Source organism: Eucalyptus grandis, chromosome 1 (assembly GCF_016545825.1).
Source record: "Eucalyptus grandis isolate ANBG69807.140 chromosome 1, ASM1654582v1, whole genome shotgun sequence".
In the NCBI taxonomy this organism is placed as follows: Eukaryota; Viridiplantae; Streptophyta; class Magnoliopsida; order Myrtales; family Myrtaceae; genus Eucalyptus; species Eucalyptus grandis.
Window position 1 is genome coordinate 30,786,503 of NC_052612.1, and position 22,669 is coordinate 30,809,171.

At 40.4% G+C, this 22,669-nt stretch overlaps 2 protein-coding genes across 2 annotated transcripts; one reads left to right on the plus strand and one right to left on the minus strand.

Annotated features, from left to right (window-relative positions):
* The first annotated feature begins 1,244 nt into the window (after window positions 1-1,244).
* On the plus strand, window positions 1,245-8,544 carry LOC104438418 (polyadenylation and cleavage factor homolog 4). The gene is made up of 7 exons (XM_010051568.3): window positions 1,245-2,122; window positions 3,236-3,337; window positions 3,569-3,823; window positions 4,016-4,135; window positions 4,235-4,696; window positions 5,814-7,583; window positions 7,901-8,544. Exons 1-7 carry the CDS (start codon window positions 1,730-1,732, stop codon window positions 7,913-7,915), a joined length of 3,117 nt encoding a protein of 1,038 aa, XP_010049870.2. The 5' UTR covers window positions 1,245-1,729; the 3' UTR covers window positions 7,916-8,544.
* Window positions 8,545-9,659: 1,115 nt separating this feature from the next.
* Window positions 9,660-10,636, minus strand: LOC104438407 (putative phytosulfokines 6). Its single transcript, XM_010051558.3, has 3 exons — window positions 10,423-10,636; window positions 10,244-10,311; window positions 9,660-10,119 (listed from the first exon to the last, which is right to left on the minus strand). Exons 1-3 carry the CDS (start codon window positions 10,514-10,516, stop codon window positions 10,000-10,002), a joined length of 282 nt encoding a protein of 93 aa, XP_010049860.1. The 5' UTR covers window positions 10,517-10,636; the 3' UTR covers window positions 9,660-9,999.
* Window positions 10,637-22,669: the final 12,033 nt, after the last annotated feature.

Genomic DNA, 22,669 nt, shown 5'->3' on the forward strand with positions numbered 1-22,669 from the left:
GTGTCGCTGGTGGCTCCGCCCAACCACCTATGAGCACTACTAAAAGAAAATAAAGAATTAGAGAGTGATGGAAGGGGAATAAAAAAAAAAGAAATCGATTAAAAGAGAGAGAAAAATAAGATAAAACAGAAAATAAAAGTAAAGTAGACAAAAGTGTCTCGAGAGATTTTTATAATATCTATTTGTAAACTTTGTAATTTATTTATATTAATATGTCGTAAATATCAAATAATATATATGATAAGATGTGAATACATCAAACTTTATTATTGCGATTACTAAATAGTTGATAAGATATGAAATAACAAAATCTCCTGAATTTCGTATTTTAATCTGTCTAATTAGAAATCCAAACGAAATAGAGGGTGAGAGAAAATGATTGAGAGAGAAGTGATGGTGGCTAGTGACTGCCCCTTAGCTCAACTGAAACGGGGTCAAGCAATGTTGCAAGCATCTCCTAAATAAGAGTGGACAACGGGGCTATATTGAAATGGATTATCCATTTCTTCTTATTTTTAATTAAATTAATTAAATAATACACTAAAAAAATAAAAAATTAAAAAACAACGTAAGATGCTATCAATGCCATTTGTAGTTTAACAATCACGTCACAGCCACGCTATGCTCATTAAAATTCCCACGAAATGAATTAGTAAACTTTAATTGCTATCCTTAACTCTCAACCTTATATTTTACGGTTCTGATATTAAAGTCCCGTCTCCTAAATAAGATTGGACAACGGACAACGGGGCTATATTGAAAGAATTAAACTTACTAGTGACGTAATTGCGAAAGAAGCGGTCCATGCATGGGAACGAAAGAATCTAGGGTAATCAATGACCCCCATGCTCGGACGTCGTCGAGACTCGACTAGCTTGTTACTCGTTACCATAGCTTATCATGCATACCTCCTTTTCTTTTTCGAATATCGACCTCCATTTTCTACCTCCCCTCTTCTAGAAAAACGAAATCACATATCTTGTTCCATTGTCAATTGAGTCTCGACACTCCGACACTCCATTTCTGTAACGTCTCGACTAAAGAAACGAAACGACCGGGGGCATGAGGATCGATATACAAAATATCAGACATTTTCAACCTGTCACTGCAGTCCGATGGTCCGCCGGGATCGAGATTTGACTCGACACTGTCGAGCCACCGTCCCCACCCCCTCTCTCGCCCCGCCCCCTTCGCCACTGTTATAAAAACGGCGCTCCGCCAGCTCCGCGCACAAAGGCAGAAACGAAAATCCCAAACCCTACCTCCCCCCTCCCCTCCCTCCCCCGCTCGACCAGAGAACGCTCAAGGCTCGCTGGTCATCGAGGAGCTCTCGCTTCCCCCTTCACACTCTCCTCTTCTCACTCTCTCGCCCTCTCTCTCTCTCTCTCTGCAATTCACCGGGCGCTTCGACCTCGAAGTCGCGGCCCTCTCGGGCTCGTTCTCCGCGCGCACCGTTTCGATCCCCGCGTCCCCCCGTCTCGCCATCGGTTTCGGGTTCCCTTTTCGAGTCCCCTTTTCGGTTTCCCGATGTGTAATTAGGGCCGCGGTTGTGCCGCAGGAATAGGGGTTTTCCGATTGTAAGATCTCGGTGTTTTTTTTTTTGGTGTCGAATTGGGTCGTGGGATAGGGGGGCCGGAATGATCGAGCTTTTTCTCGTTTGGTAATTTCGGGTTGTAATGGAGAAAGGGGTAGTTTTTTGATTAGGGTTTTTTTTTTTTCTTCGGCGGAGATGGATGGCTTGCGTAGATCGTTCGATAGATCGAGGGAATTGGTCCCGAAGAAGCCGCGGCTGGCGGCGGAGGAGCTGGGCGGGCGGCCCTACGCTCTGAGGCCGGGGGCGCCGGTCGTGAACCCGCCGCTGGTGCAGCAGCAGCAGAGGTTCAAATTGGCCGATAGAGAAGTGGAGGGCAATGATCCGAGCAGCGAGGCGTACCAGCCGCAGCCCCTGCCGCAGCACCAGCAGCAGCAGCAGCACCAGGAGCTGGTGGAGCAGTACAGGACCGCGCTCGCGGAGCTCACGTTCAATTCGAAGCCGATAATCACCAACCTGACGATCATAGCCGGGGAGAATTTGCATGCCGCCAAGGCGATTGCGGGCACTGTGTGCACGAACATTATCGAGGTGAAAATCCAGTTTTACGATCACTATGTCGCTGTTTGTTCGATTGATCTTTTTCTTTTCTTTTCTTTTTTCTTTTGCTCGAATTTGTACCAGGAAAGCCAACGAATAGTAAAAGGTGTCTCTTTTTAGCTTGTAGTAGAAAAGGATAAGCGAAACATGACAACTGTTTGAAGTTTCTCCTTTACCTTTTCCCCTCTTTCTTTTTGTGGAGTGGATGCTCATGCTCTAACTTGCCAACCTTATACGACTTTAATCTACGCACTGACTCAATAAAATTACCACCTTTACGAGTATTTCAGTGTCCCTTGAGGAATGCACTGCTTTGACATATATGATGTGGAATTACTTAGTGGAGTTATTTTGCATTTTGTTCCTTTCTCTCCTGTACCTCTCCCCCTCTCTAACCAAAAGAGAAAAAATAAGAAGAAGAAAGAAAGAAGGAAAAGGGTTCTTCCATCTTTCAGGGGATATATTGCTAAAGAAGCGAAGTATGATCAACTTCGATCTTCCATGGGAGATGTGGTCCGAAATGGGCTCTTCAATGCTGGACTTGGGAGGGCTGATTAGTGGTTTGAGATTCCTGGTGTCTTGTCCTTATTCTTTGGACCGTGGACATATGTTATCAAGCAGCAATTGGGGTTTCAGTTGAAGTTAGGATAATCGTTTTTGAAGTACTGTGTTAACATCTCTTGAATTAGTAGCTAAGTTTGTGATGCACTGTCTTCTATACAGACAGAAGATTGGATAATCTCCTTTTGTTTCCTTAAGATTTCCGGAGCTAGTCAACAGGATGTCGTTCAACAAGAAGTTTAGGATTCTGTAACAACTCTATTTTTATGCCTATGAAGGTTCTGTGTACCAGCAATTTTATGGTATATTTTAATGCCTATGAAGGTTCTGTATACCGACAATTATATGGTCTCTTGCTTGACTGTCTTCATTTGTTAAGATGATGTAGAGGACTATGGCTTAGATATTACATAGTCCTTTTTCATTTTCTTTTTGGGATTGGTTTTAACTTTTACTCTCTATGCACCATTAAGGGAAATTGGACCTGCAGTTTTCCATATACCCAAAAAGGAGGTTATATCTGATTGTACTAGTAATATGCAGGTTCCAAGTGACCAAAAGCTTCCATCACTTTATCTGTTAGACAGCATTGTAAAGAATATTGGGAGGGACTACATTAAGCATTTTGGAGTTGAAATAGCGGAGGTAAGAATCTTTCTGCTATAGTCTTCATTTACAATTGTTATGATTTTAGTTTCATATTAGAATGGTTATTAATTTTTGGTTTTGATGTAAAAAATTGAAATAATTGACGAGTATATTATGAATTGACTTTCCATTTACTTGCACCTTATTGATTTCATTGTTATTGATAGTCTGATTGTTTTGCATAGTTCTAGTCGTCACTCTATTTTTTTAATCCTGTATGAAAATTAGGTTTTCTGCAAGGCATATAGGCAAGTTGATTCTTCAGTACATTCAGCCATGAGACACCTTTTCGGGACCTGGAAAGGAGTCTTTCATCCTCGAACTCTTCAATACATCGAAAGACAACTTGGCTTTGGCTCTACGGGTAACGGTTCGTTGGCATCTACAACATCTAGGTCTGATTCACAGTCTCAACGCCCAGCACATAGTATTCATGTTAACCCCAAATATCTAGAGAGGCAGCGGCTTCAGCAGTCAAGCGGAGTAAGTGCAGTAGCAGTTTAAATGAAGGAATGGACTTTGAACTGAACATGCTTTACATTTGCTTTCTTTTACAACAATCATGGAAATAAAAGGGATAGCTTATTATGGTCAGTGAAGGATGATGCTAGTTCTAATGTATTATGTACTTGAAGAGAATTTCTGCTTATTTTGTGTTTTCCATTTTCTATTAAGGCAAAGGTAAATGATGTAGCTGGTGCTTTGGCAAGCTCATCTGAGGATTTAGAGAGGCTGGATGGAGCACCTAGTGTTAGTGGTGGACATACATGGGAGGATCCGCCAGTGAAAACGCAAGTAAGTCTAATAGCTTGAACAATGCTGTTTTAGATTTTTTAAAAAATTTTATGCTTTTACCCCTTTGGTTGGTGTCTTGATACATAAAGTTATCTCCAGAGCATTCAACGGTTGCAGAGAGATTCTCTTGGTGAAGCAGTTCAAGAAAAGAGGATAGGTGTAGTTTATGGAAATTATGACTATGGTTCTGATACGTCAAGAAATTCAGCACTAGGAGCTGGAAGAATTACTGGAAAGATTAGTGAGCAGGGACTTAGCAAGCCTTGGTATGGAACTGGAGGTAGTGTTGCCCAATCAGCATCCAGCCAAAGAAATGGTTTTAGTGGGAAGCATGGGATTTCGAGTTACCAGCCATCGAAAACTGCTAGTGTCGATTCTCATCTTCAGCCATCACATGGCATCACAAATAGAAGTGGTGGGATCTCTAGTAGCTGGAAGCACTCTGAGGAAGAAGAATTCGTGTGGGATTCTGTGGACCCTGGATCTATGGAGCGAGATGTAACCAACGTCCCTAGTATCTCAAGAAAAGATCGTTGGACTCTCGATGGTGCAGAGGAAATGGTAAGCTCATGGATGTGGATACTTTTTTGAATTTCAATTTCTCATGCTTATTTTATGTAATCGATTTTCCCCATATAGCATCTTCATCACGTCCTACTAGTAAGTATGGGCGAAGTAAGAAGCATGAGACTTCATTATTTTATGAAGAAATCGTGCTTTTTGGTCAAATTGATGTCCGTTTGTAACCAAAAGTAAAGTCAGTATAGGTTATTACTAATATGTAGGAATTGGAAAGAAGTCTCTTATGGTTTTATGAAGTATGTGCCATTGAGGATCAAAAGTTAGTACTTCTACCTAAAGAAGATGGTTTACTCGTCTGATAGAGAAGAGAGGAAAAATTTATGTTCATTGAGTCCTGTAATATTGCGAATCATTTTCTTGGACTAACGTTTTTTCTCGTCTCTAGTACTTTGATTTATGAATCCTAGTTTTGTATCCGAAGATGATTTGCTAACTGTAGATAAATCCTTTCTACATCAAACCCCGGTGCAATTGGATTGTTTTGTGTTGAAATTTACCAAAATGATCCTAAAGGTTGTAATCATGGATTGTGCTCACCTTTGCTGTTGTACTTCTCAATTGTCCCCATGGGGCAAATATATTGTTGAAGAGAGGAGAAATCCTAGGTTGGTTCATGTACACTAGCCGGTATTGTATCTGGTGACTAGGACACATTTTTACTGTAACATAAAGTTCTGTTAGAGATGAAGGGGATAATATGCTGTCTCTTTTCCTCCATTCCTAAGAGTTTTGCCTAGGTTTATGTTTTATTTTGCTTTTTAGTGGAATGAAGATGTAGTGTTACACCTTTTTGTCTAGGAACTTGTGTTCGATTCCTGATCTATCATTCTCTTAACAATACTCACATGGTGCATGCCTGCTGGCTAGTGGCCCAATGCAATTTCAGTTTTTCAGTGCTTCTCAGGATTTGAATTTTGCAAATGTTAAGACACACGTCCAGGTGCAGACTTATGAGCAAAATTTTCCATTTGCTATGCCCTAACTATAAAAATGGGGTTCTAAATGGCAAGGATGCCTTACTTTCGATGTTTTTTCCTTTGGTGCACTTCTTTGCTATTTATTTTTCTGACTTCTAATTTGCAATTATAATGTGTAGGGATCAATATCTAACCTTGCAAAACCACTTTCAAAGGATGGGTTTATACATACCGGAACTAATTTAGGTGTGTCAGAGGGTTACCCTGGTAGAGTTGGTGGACTGTCATCAAGTATGGGTTCCTTTTCAAGGAGGGAAGTTGGATCAGAGATGAGATCTCCTAACGTCAAACAAATAGGCCCCGGCTTTTCTCCTAGCACAGTCTCCTCAGGATCCACAGAAAGCCAACGTATACAGTCTCTAGGGCCTGCATCACCTTCTGGACGGTCATTAGCATACCAGCCTCTTTCTACTTCAGATACACGCCTCACCCATCAAAAGTTGCAAAATTTGTCCGACCCGCGAGTACATATGTTGCCTCGCACTGAGTTTAAGACAGCTCATCTGCCAGAAAAGTCAAGTGTAGGGCCAAATAACCTTTATAATCAGGATTCCTTGTCTAAGTTTCGCCTCAAGGAATTGAAGCCTTCTCCTCCTTCTACATTTCCTCTTCAAACAAGGCACCATCGTCCTCAATTGCAGCAGGCACGATCAGAACCTGCAATGCCAGAGATATTAGGTCAGAGCAAGAAGCCACTTCAATCCGAAGTTTCTGAACGTGATGCTTCTTCTGCCTCAGAAACGGCAAGACAATCAAGTAAGGGTAGTTTTTTGGCTACCGAGATTGAAGGTGGAGCTGTCTCTAGTGATGCTGCTGCTAGGCCACCAAGCCCGAGTGCTGTGGACACGAGGTCTCTGCCATCACGAGTACGTGCCAAGCCTCCATCATTGACTGGGCCTCCCCCCATCGATTTGGTCTCCCCTGATTTGGGTGCTTCATTGTCAACTCTCTTAGCATCTCGTCGTGATGACTCATCTATTTCAAGAGATGCATCTAAAGTGAAGGCGGGACTGCCCCCAGTGCCACCAGGTCCAACTCCAACTACCGTTGATAATGCAGCTGACAGGAGTTCTAGTGCAGTAGAAACAACCTTAAATCCAGTGTCGAGTCTCTTGAGCACATTAGTTGCAAGGGGTCTGATAAAGCCAGAGTCAACTTCTGTGCCTTCCCAAATGCCTATGCAAGTGCAGGACGAGGCCAAAGATGATGCTACTGCTGGATTTGGCCCAGATTCTTCAGCTTCAGTTTCAACAGCTGTGCCGCTATCCTCGACTGAAGACGAGGTACCTATTGTGAAGCAAGTTACTGAGAGCTCTGCTCCCTTGCCTCATTCGCCTAGGGAAATAAAGAACCTCATAGGTTTTGAGTTTAAGCCATCTGTTGTTCGAGAGTTCAGTGAATCTGTGATCAGTGAACTATTCGAGGATTTTCCACATAGGTGTGGCATCTGTGGTGTGCAATTAAAATTTCAAGAGCACCTGGATCAACATTTGGCTTGGCATGATGCAAAAGGTGTACTTTTTGGTTCGAGGGGCTGGTATTTAAACTTAACAGACTGGGTAGCTCGGAAAGAATATCTTCCATCTGGATCTGAAAATATTGTTTCAGAAGAAAAGAGTGGCGAGACGACTGAGATGCATGGCCCGATGGTTCCTGCAGATGAATATCAGTGTGCTTGCATCTTATGTGGTGAGCTCTTTGATGAGGTTTATAGCCTTGAAAGGGATGAGTGGATGTTCAAGGGAGCAGTCCACATGGATATCCCAACTGCAAGCAGTACTATGATCGGCATAAAAAACCAGAGTTCTCCCCAGGGTCTCGTCGTCCATGCATCTTGCGTATCAGAAAGTTCACTGCAGGACCTGGGATTGGCAAATGACATAAAGCTGGTGAGCTTCTCTATATTCTGTCTCTTAGATTGGGACATATGCATTTTGTGTCACGGTTGCATGGGGTTCAGTTGTTGGATCTCTGTCTTCTCTGTCCTAAAGGTGTAAAAAGCCTCTGCCAGCTGATCTTTGCAATACTCCCTTGGTGTCAGTGGACCTTAAGATCCAGCCCTAGCTTATATCTTTGATCATCTATTTCTGAACCTGCTTTCTCAGATATAAAATGCGTTGCCCCTCCACATGCTGAGAATTATATGCATATCTGCTTATGGGGGTCAATGTATCTCACTCTCACATGGTTATCATTACTTTGCTAGGAGAAAATTGCATAATGTGCGGGGTGTAGGAGCTGTCTGTAGTGCACTGTTGCCAAATGAAGCCAATTGAGGGAAATCAGGTTTGCTCATTGTGGGCCAGGAACTATGGCTTGCATTAAGCTAAATTTTGTTATGTTCCAAATGGTGCTGAGATCTGTTTCTTCCGCATTGAAATTTTCTTGCCTGTAATGTTTATAGTCTGAAGGAAATACACAGAGATATTTGTTTGCGCCTCAATTTTTCCTTCACTAAAGTGGTTTTTATGTTGTTTCTCTCTCTCTCTCTCTCTCTCTCTCTCTCTCTCTCTTAACTATATGGAGGGGCTGTGCGGTTGGGGACTTGCATCCGATGCTTTATGCCTGGCACTTTGAGCCTTCTTGATTATCCTCAAGTTGGATGGAATGTGAGCTTCAAGGCACCCATTGCGCTGTCCCTTCTTTTCTGCAAAGATCATAGATCCTGTATCAATACATTCAGCAGTTTCCGAGGTTCTTTTTTTTTTATTCTTTTTTCCTTTTCCTTTTTTCTTACATTTGCTAGTTTCATCTTCTTTTAGTTGTATACAATGTTTCGTCTCCTAGACCAATGGGGACTGGAGGTTTTTTAACCCTTGATGGAAGAATGAAGTGCCCTCAAATTGATCATGTACTGTTTTTCCCTTCTACTTTTACTTTTCGATGTAGAATTGCCAATGAGGACTTATATAAGCTTCACTCTAGCGCACGATGCTAAGGTGGCTCTACAAATTGAATGGCTTTCTCCGTGCTTGAGAATTGTTAATCAGCATTTATGTTCTGTTGTCAGATTGATCACATAAATTCACCATTCTTCGTAGATGCTGTGTTAATGAGAAGGAACCCGATTGATGTCTGAAAATTCAGTTGTTGTATTATGATTGCGACATTATGGTTCTTGAAAGAGTTGCGATGTTAGCATCCTTGAGAGGTGGCTCCTTCGAGCTTCGCCAGTCCTTTCTTGGATCAATTAGTTGGTCTTTGATATATGGAGATATGGGGAGCAGTAACTTTTGTAGTTGCTCCTTCGAAGCATATAAAAATTGAAGCTTCTTTAGATACTTTGGCTAATGTATTGCATGAACGACTCTCTGGCACTTTGCTGGTCGGACGCATCTCGTCTTACAGGGTTAGCATTGATTCTCATAGCTTGTACGAATTTGCTTTTGCTTTAGGTTTTTTGTGACCCTAGACTGAATATTATTTCGCGACCTTGTACTTGTACCACGATCACATCATCATATATGACTGATAGGTAAAATGAGCACATTTCTGATTAGGTTGAGTAAGGAAAAATATTCTAAATTTCTGATCATGTCTTGAATCTGACCATTTGAGCCCAGAAAACCAATTAGAAACTCAAAGCTTTAGATGCCTGCGGTAATGAATTGGTCGTAGGTTTTCGAAGTAGAACGTGGTGAACTTGTACCGGTCGATCACATGGTCGGGCGAGGGCAAAGTGCGAGTGAATCGACCCTCAGTCCCCTCAAGTTTACTCTTGCTGTACATAGTGTATGGTTCTCTGAAATATGTAGAACTTCTCAACTACAAATCCGTATAGAGCAAAGTAGTGACTTGCTGAGAGCTTTCGGATGGAGTACAGACGAAAGCACCTCACCAATTGAAGGTAGCAGATAACGAAAGAAAGCAGAAACAGCACGAGACGATGGCAGAATCATGTGCGGAAGGCAGGGACACGAAAGGGACGGACGAGCTACAGAGGTTTGGTCGGTGGACATATTTGCTTTGGGAAGCGTAAAATATAAGGCATTTTCATTTGCTCTCTCCTCAGATGGAATCTTTCTTACAATCGATATCTTTATTGCTTTTGTGCATAAGAAGCCAACTTCTCCTGTCTTCTGGATTCCTTACCAACACAAATATAATATGCACAGGCCAACCGGTAGTAACTAGTGATACAAAGTGTAGATCCAAATCTTTTTTGCTTATTTTTTGGTCCTTTTTTTCCCTTTTCTTTTTTGATGACATAAGCTAGATTTTTTTTTTCCGCACAACTAGGCTTTCCTCTTTTCTTCTTTCTAGATTTTTTTTCAGCCCATGAATATCACTGATTGGAGTAGTAAATCAAGGCTTGTGCTTCTGGGTGTAGATGTAATCCAAGTGAGCCTCTGCAATCATCCTCCTTTTGAGGCATTCTTCATCTTGGTCGCCACATGACTCCTCCTCTGCCTCCATCCCCATAAGCTGCAAAACTCAAATCCAAGCACCAGCAAGTCAAAAACAAGAAGGATGGAATTAAGAGGGAGCCATTAATGAGATGAAACTAAGGGAAATGAACTGCGGAAAATCGATTATAATTGATTCTTACATCTGAGAGATCAGTTGCTTCTATGACTAGGTTGCCGTCGGCCTCAGGTTTTCCTCCACCCAGGACGACTAAGACAAGTTCAAGAAACAAAGTACGGTGAGCACTTTTTGTTGTGGTGGTCATGAGAATAGGAGAGGAAAAGAAGATAAGAAGATGGTACAGGACAGTAGGCTTTTTACCTTGTGTATTAGTAGTCGATAAGGGGCGAGCGAACGAGGAGGAGAAGAGAAGAAAAGCGAAGAGAAGCAAAGCGAGTCCACCACTGGCCTTCATCTTCCCCTTCACAGTCGTCTTCAAGCTCTCGAGCGGGTCTTGAACAGCTTGGAAACTTCGTGTTGCCGGGAGCAGAGAGAGAGAGAGAGAGAGAGATAGAGAGCGACTATGAGGTTGGAGGAAGTGAAGCTATTTGGTCGTATAAATAACATGAAAATTCAGGCTGTCCCTTTGTCTGTCCTAGTCCCACCACTTTCCTTTTTACCTTTGCTTTCCTTTTTCTTTAGCTTTTTTCTTTTGATTTAGAGATTACAATTTGAAAGAGACATGCCTCAATTACCACTAGGACGAAAATTACATAGCCGGGTTGCTCGTGGATAATTACTTGATGAACTTAGTAGGCGCGTTTAAATAAAATTAAAGAGTCACATATGTCGATACAACTGAAATGTTACCAGATCTGATAATTCAGATATAATTTAATTAATTTTTTTTCTCATAAGTGTTATTTCATATGTTATGGATCTATAACGAATTTATGGTGGAGGTTGTGCTGGAGTTGCAGAAGAGACGAAATTCAAGAAATTTTTTTGATTTTTTAAAGGAATCGTCACGTCTCATTCTATCTTGGGTCTAATCTAAATCTAGACCTAAATTTTTAATTTTTTATCTCTTGTGGGCAACTACTAAAGTTAGAAAAAGGAAAAACAAAAAACGGAGAAAAGGAGGGATGCATGCGAGTGCGCTTACATGCGTCAACAAGTCAACCCTAGAGACCGTCAATGGCCGACAGCTGTTTTGCATACTCCCGCATAAATTCTCGCATGTTTTGCACGGTTTCTATTGCCTTTCAGTTTCTGTTTTCCTCAATTCTAGCTTTTGTTTCAAATTTTTCTTCTGTTTAGGCGATTTACCAACTTTGATTTCAAAATCCTTGCCAGAAGACCTTAATTGGTGCACAAGGTCTAACAACACATGAGTAGAAAACTCACTGATTATTCTTTTCAGACATGGTCAAAAGATTAACGAGGTTGGTGGGTCTTTAAATGCCTCTCTCTCTCTCTCTTCTTCTTCTTCTTCTTTTTTTTTTTTTTTTTTTTTTTTAAGTATGGGCAAAATTTGTCAATGATTTTTTTTTTTTGGTCTAAATTTTTTTGTCAATGATTATTTACTAATTAATATAGTAGTGTATCTTGCGCTTAGAAATATGGTGGAAATCAATATCTGTTAATAGAAACTACATTTTCATTACACTCTAATCGGCCCTTGAACTTCATCAATTCATGGGAGAAAATTGAAATTGCGCTTAGTGGTTGAGCTTAGTGAAAAGAACAGCAAAAATTAATTGAGCATAATGATAGGATTCATCCATATATTGATACGTATACCTATTCTAATTTCAATGATATTTCTCGTACGCATGTATGTAAAAAGATTCATCATTCTTGCCACGCAATACGTCTAAATAATGGTTTTTATTCTCTCTCTATCTCTTTTCTAAAAATGCTAGTTGAAGTGGGAAGCTAGCTAACTTTTTTGGTCATGTTCGCTTCTTTCTTCTGAGGATATTAGTGTGAAACCATAAGTCTCACGCACGATGCGACCAGACGTAATATATGTCCGCTCAAACCCTGATTCGCGATCGACTAAAGGTTTTACTTCATATCTACGTCATCTTGACATGGCAACCCCTCTTGCGAAAGTTATTGCCGTAAGACCTAAATTTTTTGCTTCCCAGGACGCTAAAAGAGTTCGTTCGTTGCTCGATACTTTGGAGCAAAAGAAGCTGTTGGGGCCATCTTGCTTCTGAATTTGGAAGAACCTTTTAGAGACATTGCGATGCTTCTACGCATGTTCAAGCTGCCCAACAGAACCGAATGACGAATCTTTTTTTGGGTCGGTAACCAAATGACAATTCTCACGCTATAACCTGTCTTTTTATTCCAGATTGCGAAAGAGCATTCTCGAGAATGATACTTGTGGAGAGAGAGAGAGAGAGCTAATGATGGCTTTATCGGTACATGCCCTCTATTATGAAGTTTCAAATGAGTGGTCATTCTCCTTATAAACCAACTCCTCATCTTTTATTATTGGTGGTCGCATCGAGGGCTACTACGTTGCATGAATGCATTTATCACGTTTAGACGAACTGGCTTTGGGATAACTTGGGATATCTAAATCTTCGGCTGGACTAACGGATGTAGAAAATTTTTGTATCTCAGTGAATTGGTTTCCGTCCAAAAGAAGGAACGCTTAGCCCGTAAAGTGGCGGTCATTATAACTTGAATGTAAATTGAGCCGAACTTTGATGATTGTGTAACTTGGAACCTGTAAAATCTCTATTGTAAATTTTCTTTAGGTCCCCTAAAATAGTGTGAAAATTAGGGTTTATGTTGCGTGTTTGATTATTCATCTCTTCTTGATACGGATATCTTATGGCATGCCAGGGACTAATTTTATTTTTCTGGTAATTTATGGCATAAGCATGGATGGAGACTCATGAAGTACCTTACGAATCTCATGAACTAGTTTAATGCAATTCTTCGGCTTGCGCTAGTGGTCCTACTGCGACGCAGTTAGTGAAGTTTCAGCCGATGACTTCCGGTTTTTTAATTGCAAATCCCCCTAACACCCCAGCCCTACGAGTTATCCTTGTTCTGGTTTTCACATATTAAACCGTTAATATTATCACCAAAGGTCAGACCTGTATAATAAGTTTATGAAGTAGTCGACAGGTCATTTTCAATTATTAAATTGGGCGACCGGCTGATTGATTTGCTTGGGTTCTAGTGTGAGTATGTGTTCATGTTCATACACCCGAGGAGCGAAATATAATGGGGTTTCGCTTTCCTTGACTATGCCGGATCAAGACAGCCACGTACCGCAAAATTTCTGGACTTCACGTGACAAAACGACCGACGGAATCTGAAATGGAGGTTTCCATTCGTCTGCTTTCAGGATCCATGTGTCACGTTAAAATATAAACGTGAAGCTCCGGGCAAAGGCATCGAGTTTGGACTTATCCGGCAATTGAGAGAGTTCACAGAAACGTAGCGACAGAAGGGAACCAAAGACAAACTTGACAAACAGAGACAGTTAGTAATGCGGTCCATAGATTCACACTAAAGTAGATTGAACCCTTGGCAGTTGTTGACACAATGTTTACAATTACAGATGCAGTTAATCCAAGAGAAGTTCAAAAGCAAAACGCCGAGTGTATTCCTTCTCTCGTGATCGGTGGCTTTGTTGTATCTTAGAAGTGACTTTGCCCTAATGCAAATGCTACATAGTGGGGCCAGATATCACCTTGATTGATGGCACGTTTCAAAATTATTGATCTTCATGTAAGACATAAAAATCAAATGCGAAAGCTAGAATCGATTATAGACAAACCTCCGGCCATTGTTCGTATTCATGTTCGTTGGAAAATCCTAAAAATTCAATGCAATATCGGGCAACACGCTACTAACACAATTCCCTCACATATACTGATGGTGTATTCTAAAAGGGAGGGTTTGTGTTAGACCTTGTAATTGTCCCATTAGAAATGAACGATCGTTCCTTTATATACGTCTCTCATCAAGACGGTTACCAAATAAGTGGTCATCACGAAAATGTATGAAATGTGGAAAAAATGAATGTCGAATAATCACCATTTTAAAGAGAAAATGTGGGTCAAGAAATGTGGGATCACAAAAATAAATAACACTTCATTCACCCCGTATTTAACTTGTGATTACTCAACGGCGATTGAATACTTTTAGGATACTTTTTACGGGCCAAATAAACGGGTTCTAGCCACTACATCGTGGTCGTTGATGCCCATCTTTTTACAAAAGGGGGTAAATTCAAGATGTTAATTTCCTTGGACATAAACACTATTGGCTACTTCATCACGCATGACCAATGCTTGATGTGTGTAGTACGTGCACGAAATTTCACAGCAATCGAACGCCTCGAAACCCTAAAAAGAACACACACACACTCTGATTGTGCAAGCCGACATGAATAAACTAATGTACGAAAAGAATGCCACCACCATGAAAAGAAGAACGACTTTCGTCCCGACGTCTTTGTCGCGGCTGACTAGGTCTCCCCTAGTCTCCCCCATCATTCACATTTCTTAAGTCATCCGATGGGGTCGCCAAAAGGGTGGAAAAAGAATAATCAAAACCACGGCCGGACCCGCACGTAAATTGATGTTTTCTGGGGGTCGTCAATTATTCACACTCCGCTGTCGTCTAACGCTCCATTGAACCCCACCAGCACGAAAAACATGTTTGATGTGAGACCAACGACCGGCGGACATTGATCTATACCTTATTCATCACGAAAGCAGTGACGCTAGTATTAATAATTTAACTGGCCTGGAGTGCGACAAGTGCATTTCATGTCATGAGCGATGAGATGTTTCGGTCCACACATCGTCATTTGGAGATCTTCTCCTAACTTTGATGCAATAATGGAGTAATTTCCTCTAGAAATAAATCAAATTTGAGAAGGTTCTTTTTGGGATGTTGTGAAGAGTCTAGGGGCTAAATCTTTTCGGGACTCGCGCACCAAGATTCGCAAGTGCTCTTCCTGGATACGTAATGGAGATGAGTGTAAATATTCTGAAATTTTTCTAATGGCATGTCGTTATCACCATCGTGCGAATGCATGAATCTGCGTCGGCTTATCTTTGTATAGCAGACAAGACACACTTTGACCCGCACATAGGTAATTGCGAATTTGCGGGTGTTCTCTCCCCATCGGAGGGGGACGAATACATCAATGATGAATGAAAAGGTGACATTGAGATAATCTTGCGCAATTTTCGCAAGTTGTCGCAGCACTTTTGGGTCATTTATATCTAGGTCACTGAAGCGTGATTTGATTCTGGATAACTTAATTTATTTAGCAATAACTTGTTTTAGCTAATTAGTATTAGTATCCGTCTATCATCATACAGGCAAACGAATGAAGCTCTGGTGCCACATCACAAAATAGTTGAAAAGAAGGAGAAACTTAAAAAATAAAAACAGGAGGAAAAAGAAAGGAGCCCTTGATGGAGGCAGAGGCCTTTAGCTTTGGCGGTGCAACCCAGATTACGGTTCAATCTGTTTCTTGATTCCATTTCTCCAAAGAAAGTGGAAAGCATGCTACTTATAAGGATGGAAGCTAGATTGACTTGAGACACTGGTCATATACCATATATAAAGTTATAAACCCAACATCATGGAGTATATTCCAAACTCAATTCAAACACCAATAGAGTTTCTCGATTGAAAATTCCAAATCCAACTCAATCAAATATAAGGGATCTCGGATATATATGATCTGGACTCGATCGCATCATATATTTTCTATAAAACCATCTTGTCTTTGTAGAAATTCCATATGTACAGATATTTAAACCATCATATCACCAACATTTGCCAGCCTAGTCCAACCTTGGAGGAGCTGTTGTCTTTGCCAAGTGAAGTAAGAGAGACTAGAGTGAGAGGATGAAGACGAAGGAGAAGAAGGAAAATACTATTTAGTGTTGAGGAAAAACTAAACGTGCTTAAAAGATGAAAATATGTTAAGGGTTTGACTAAAATTTACTAACGAGTAATATTTTTCATAGTTTTAGAACTTAAGCACGATATTTTTGAAATTAGTTTGCCGGGTTTGAGTTTCATCATATCAACTGAACATGTCTTTGACCCATACCGAACCCTATCTAGTGTTCCTTACATACATGGGACCCCAAATCCTTTCCACACCTCGAAATTCGATAATGACTCATTAGAGTGCGAGCTAGCAGGGGACCTCATCAATCTGGACCTGTTTTACCGTCCCTAGTACGTAATACATTAGCACCACGTGGCAAACACAATCCGAGTTAGGTGTTGACTTTTCGAAGGACAAGATCAAGACGTGAGAATCATTGCGCTTGGCTTAATTAGGACTGGGGATGAAGTCTCTTCCTCAAATCTAAACGTTTCTCCGATTGCTAATACACGTTTCGATGAGCTCTTGATTACATGCGCTTAGCTGCACAAGTGATTTTGTATCCACGCGTGATGATATGCCCATGCACGCCGGACCCCCGCATCCTTCTTGTTCTCACCCAGAATTGTCTTCCTGGTTTTCGAGAGAGTGCGCCGAAAAATTAAACTTAAAACAGTAGATAGAGCTGCTTTATGGAATGCGCATGATGGGACACAGCAAATCAGAACGATTGCAATGCGTGTCGGAAAAATCGAGTATATTTTAATTCTACGATGGATGTAGTTGGTCAGATACGGACGATTGCCAACTCAACGATTAAAGGTCGCTTGTTCAAATCTCAAATTATATGCACACTCTCTTGAATTTAGATCATATGCTCAAAAGTCAGATTATGAAGATAATCTATTTATGAGACCTGTGAGGTCTCTAGATAGATAAGTCTTTGCACTAATGCCTTGAATTATTAAATGATTTGAGTGTTCTTCTCCTGGTTTTACTGAGTCTATGGTTCTTTTATAGATGTAATCGACTCTTTGAGTATAAGGAGAGGGAGGCTTGTCACCATGTTTTGCGCCTCTCTTCTGAAGCCCAATGTTCTTAAAATTTATTATAATGTATCATATTAAAATATTTAAATATTAAATTATGCTTGCATTTAACAGCTTACATTTTTAGAATAGTTGATAGTTGTTCCATAAAATCTCACATAATATTAACGTATGAAGTCTTGAGTTCAATTATTTCTAGGCTTTTATTTGCCTTCTCCATTATATATATTTCCACACTTTAATTTTAAGTCAAAGTCTAGTTTACATGTGAGGGGAGTGTTAAAATATTTAAATATAGACCATACCTTCATTTAATAAAATTTTTAGAACAATTGATAAAAGTCTCACAAAATCACACATATTAAATGTGTCCACTTTGGCTTAATAATCACAAAATTACAAATTACTTCAAATTTACCATTGAATGCACTCTATGCATCCCCTTGGATTTTGTAGTGAATCTCGAGCACAGAGTATGCGAACTTGAACTCACAGGGCAATGAACCCCTTATTGCACCAGTTTGCCGACCTGAGCTAGGCAAGTGGTTACCGTCTCTAGTCCAAATTTGGTTGACGATGTGCGTGAGAGATTCACGATGGCCATTGTTAGAGATAATAATGATATTTTTCTTAATTTTTCATATCTTTGGATTGTGCGTAACGCATAGCTATGATTGATTCCGTTAGATAATCATCTGATAAAGCCTATGTTCATGTACTCATCATTATAAAACACACAAAAATCAAGTGGTAACAGGTTAATATAGGCTCTGTTATCCTGATACCCAAAAGCAAGGTGACTAGAAAAATCAAGTGGAGTATGAAATAATCGATTTGATTTGGAGCCATTCGCTTCACTTGTAGGTGTACGAGTTCATTATTGCGTAAGCCCCACAGGCATGCGTGTGTGATTGGTATGAAATCTCTTCACATGCGATAACAAATACTCAACGGACAAGCAACCGAGAGTTTTGCACAAAACATAACTTCAGTTGCTCATCTAGGAACGACGGTGTAATTTCTTCATCATTGAGCTACTACACTCTGCGATAGGTTCAAAGAAGTAGTTTATTAAGAGAATTTGCAGAACTTATGGTGTTGACACTAAAAATTTGATTTGATCATTGATATGCACGTGTTTGGCATGAGGGTGAGAAATATATAGCATATAGGTAAAGATGTGGTAGTCACATGCATAACGTATAGGTGTCATCTTATATGTATTAAGCCATCAATAAGTATAGGAGTTAACACGAGATGATCGATGACAATATTCTTTTATATCACGTGCTCAGTTATCGAAATATGATGACGGACGGTTGGTGACTGCCTATGTGAGCATTGGCGGCAATTGGAAGTAGTACAAATACTGCTCAAATCACTAAGACGGTTAGCATCAAGAATCCAGGTTGTGGAGGGAGCACTTGCCATTCAAGGACCCAATCATGGAACGGTTGTCAATAACCGCAACATCGACACGCAATGAAGATAGTTACACGAAGCATGGGCAAAGGAAGTTTGCAAGAATAAAGGAGTATGGATGAGGCCAATGGAAGTTACTTGGAGAAATACAACCACCGAGCATAATCAAAGACTAGTTACTCCACCTTCACTATAAATACCAAGACTACTTAACAAGAGACCCTTCCCGCACAAATCAAGAAAATGTTATCTTTCAATTATCTTTACTTTTTTTGCACTATACTTTAATTTCCTTAGCTATAGTTTTTGGATTCGCGCTGTCGAATAGATTCTAGTGTGCATCTTTATCCCAATACCTCGATGTTATAACTTTTGAGTCTTGTTGATTAAATTTCGACTTGATTTGGGATTATACAGTGTTGTTTGATTAAAGAAATCCGATTTCTTATTGAATGAGATATTTTTTATTCAGAATTGGAGAAAATTCAGGTCTCCTTTAAAAAAAATTGAAAGACTTTTGGTGAAAAATGTTACGTTGCGGGAGCAATACGAGAGCAATACCGGCGCGACAACCGGATATAATATGATGGGAAAAACAGTCACCTTGACCAAACGTGTTGCTCCCACTACTAGTTTCTGGACGGCCTATTTGCCATGCCTTACGGAAGACTATATTTAATGAAGGGACGGGTGTCAAGTTTGACTATAAAAAGAGTGTTCTCGACGTCCGGGCTCATCCATCGCAAGAACCATACATCCCACACTCCACATGCGATGCGCATATTGGTCCTACGTAATCTTTCTTGCCTCAACGCATCGACATGCTTATCACATTGCACAAGGCTCCTCGAGATCTCAGGGCAAAGCCCATGTAAGACCAACGTGTTTTATGCGATGATCTCAAAAGCCACTACTAGGGTTTGACTGCCACAAGCCGACTCGATTTAACTAACATCAAAACCCTTCTTTTCTGAGGTAGGCGAAGACGGCGGAGAACTTGAAGAATAGGATTCATGCGTGGGCGTAACCCACCACGAAGTTAAAGTAATTAAAGGCGCTTTATATCGTGGCAAAATGCACCTCGTGCACGTTTGATTGGCTTATTGCGCGAGCACGCATACATTCTTCTGGATAAGTTCGGGCGATTTAATCTTTATAGAAGAGGTGGATTAACGATAGCTAATTTATTGGTCAAACCATGGACGAGATCAATGTGAACGGAATGCTGAAAAAAGCAGAACTCAAGTCGGACTTAGCTACTTACACCTTTTATCTTTCTTCGTCCACCACACAAAAACTAGACAGTTTGAATATGAGCACATGTTAGTTTCCACTACGCGTGTTCAATATCCTTGCGACGCAAGCATCTACTATATGGTGACGATATTTTATCAAAACATGTCTTTTTCACTATAGTAGAATGAGGTTCTTGAAAAGCTGACTAAGGTTCACTTTGGAGGCACCCTTATCTGCACTGCGGAAGGGGGGGTGGGGGTGGAAATCTTACAAGCGCCTAGTCCAATTACTCACATTTGTATTGAACATTAGCTTATAATTAACAATGCAAGAAATACTAATCACTTAGGGCTTTTTCGCACTGTCTTGGTTTTGATTGTCTCATGGGTTTGGAAAGTCTCTACAAACTGATGATTTGGTCAAAGGACATAGTCAAAAACAAAATACCATTCGTTTTGAATTTTCAGTTTGTCGATTTTATTTTCCAGATTCCCTAGAACATGGATCTCTAGGCTTGGTTCTGGAGGATGATCAACTTTACTTCTACTGTTCCAGGCGGCCAATTCTGGAAAAAACATACATCAGATCAGACTTCTCAACCCTTAATTTCAACCTTGATGGTGTGTTGTGATAGTTATGGTTAGACAAGGAACCCAAAAGCCAAAATAGGTTTCAAAGAGAGAATTGTCAAAGAAAAGTATAGACCGCCTAACTGTTGTCTCAAATGAAATGACAACCGCAAAGATACAACACAATCGTATTAGAAATACTGAAATCCAGGATCTCAGGATCTGTAGCAGTAGCGAATCCACTAAACGGATATTTAAAAGAGACCAACTTCATCAGAATTCCGTGTTTCCTCCTTCCCAGACGAATGGAAGACACTGTTTCTCCTTTTCTTTTCCTTTCAGTGGGAAATTTTTATTATGGAAAACATATGTTTACTAAGGAACTAACAAAATGTGCTGATATCCATCAACCTCCACCAGCAGCCACCTGTTATAGTTGTAAACCCTAGATCCGCTTTATGCTGGTCCAATCTCCAAAGAGAGTACTCAAGATGATGACTATTTGAGAATATATGATGGTAATACTGTGTCAAGCCATAAGCTTTCTCCCATCTAATGATGTAGTGCCATCTGATATAAATCTTAGAATCAGATCCACGTCCGTCAAGTCTTAAAAGGAAAATTTAAGGTTTCAACTATCTAGACCGACTCTATTCTTATGTATCAAGGTACAAGTTCTTTCCATCCAAGATGGAATCTGCGGGTATTATAATTGGTAACGATTCCATCAATCTGAGGGATAAAGCTCTTAGGAGTATTCAAATGTTCTACGGAGCCATGGATGGGTCAGCAAATTTCGTTGCCCCCTTAGCAGTTAGAACTTGTTATGATAACTATTAAAACTTTCCACCGTTCCCCCCCTCCGCCCCTAAAAAACCTAGATATTTTACCCCTTAAATTTCATATTGATGGCCGTGTCAAGCCATTCTGTATTTTTTCCTCTGTAACTCTGCTATTGAACTTTTGACTCTATCTATTCGTTAAATTTACTTGATTTTCATTTTTTTTTTCATTTTTTATATGCTAGTCAATACAAAATAGTTTCAATTAAGTTTATCATTGTTGATGATCATAAGGGAACATCAATTTTCTAAAACGATCAGCGTTGAATGATTAGGGGATGGGAGAATCGAGGGTGTGGGTAGTGAGAGGCGTTGGCAAAGGCTAATGTTCCAAAGAATCTCAATAACAAGCTCAACAACACTTCTTAAGATCAACAATCCTTTAGCTTGATCATATGGGCGACGGTCTCAAAGGGAACTGGATCAAAGGAGTGGGACAGAAAGAGGGTGCAAAAATTAAATCGAGCAGAGGTTGAAGATGATTGAGGAGAAGACGTGGACGTAGGCAGACAAGGAGTTGGGGTCCAAGAAAGGCTGAAAGGGGAGAAGTTCCTCCTTATTCTTGATGAGGTATGGGAAGCCAGTGACTTGGATGAATCAGACATCTTTGACTCCACAACCACTAGGGTTCTAAGATCATATTTACTTCACGATATTTAGAAGTTTTAAGGGAAATAATGACTAATGTCTAATTTAAGGTGGAGTTCCTGACTCCTAACAGATGAAGAAGCTTTGGGAATCATTCACTAAGCAAGTTTGTTTATTGGAGAGCATCAAACCATTAGCTGAGGACGTCTGCAACAAATATGGTAGTTTGCCCTCGGCTCTGATTGTCATGGTTTCGGCGCTGAGGGCAAAGGAGAGATGTTTTTTGGCGACATGTCTTGAGTGAGCTGCACATGTCGAGGCCATCTATTTATGGCATCAAAACTCAGGTCTACAACTAAATTAAGGTTGAGTTATTACTTGCTACATGATCATCTGAAAACCTTGCTTTCCTGGCGCTGCTTGTGTCGCGATGACTACACCATTCTTGATAATGAAATAGTACGAGATTGGTGAGTTGAAGGTCTTTTGGGTGAATTGACTTATGATGGTGAAGTTGTTAGGGGTAATACTTTGATGGCTGATTTGGCCGAGTCCTGCTTACTGGAGGAAGTGAGTTTCTTGAAGCCATAAAGATGCATGATGTGGTATGCAATGTTGCTATACAGATTTCAACCTCCTTTAATCAAGAAGGTAAGTTCCATGTTCGAGCAAGAGATGGACTAACTGAAATCCCAAGCATTGGAGTGTGAAAACTTGGAAAAGGTTTCGTCTATGGATTGTGAGACAGTAGGATTTTTTGATCGTGAGGCGAGTTGTTTGAAAATCAAAACTCTGGTTCAAGGTAATTGTTGCCCGAGTTGTGTTACAGAGACATTTGCACACGGATCGGGAGCAGTTGAAGTACTGAATTTAAGTGAAACTCTATTAACATCGTTCCCCGTTCTCTTCTCTATGCTTCTAGCTTAGCAGAATGCACACAGCTTCAATAGTTGAAGTACTGAATTTGATATGCCTAGAAATATGCCTAGAAAAACTCACAATCCTCGATCTTTTAAATTTCATATGACTAAA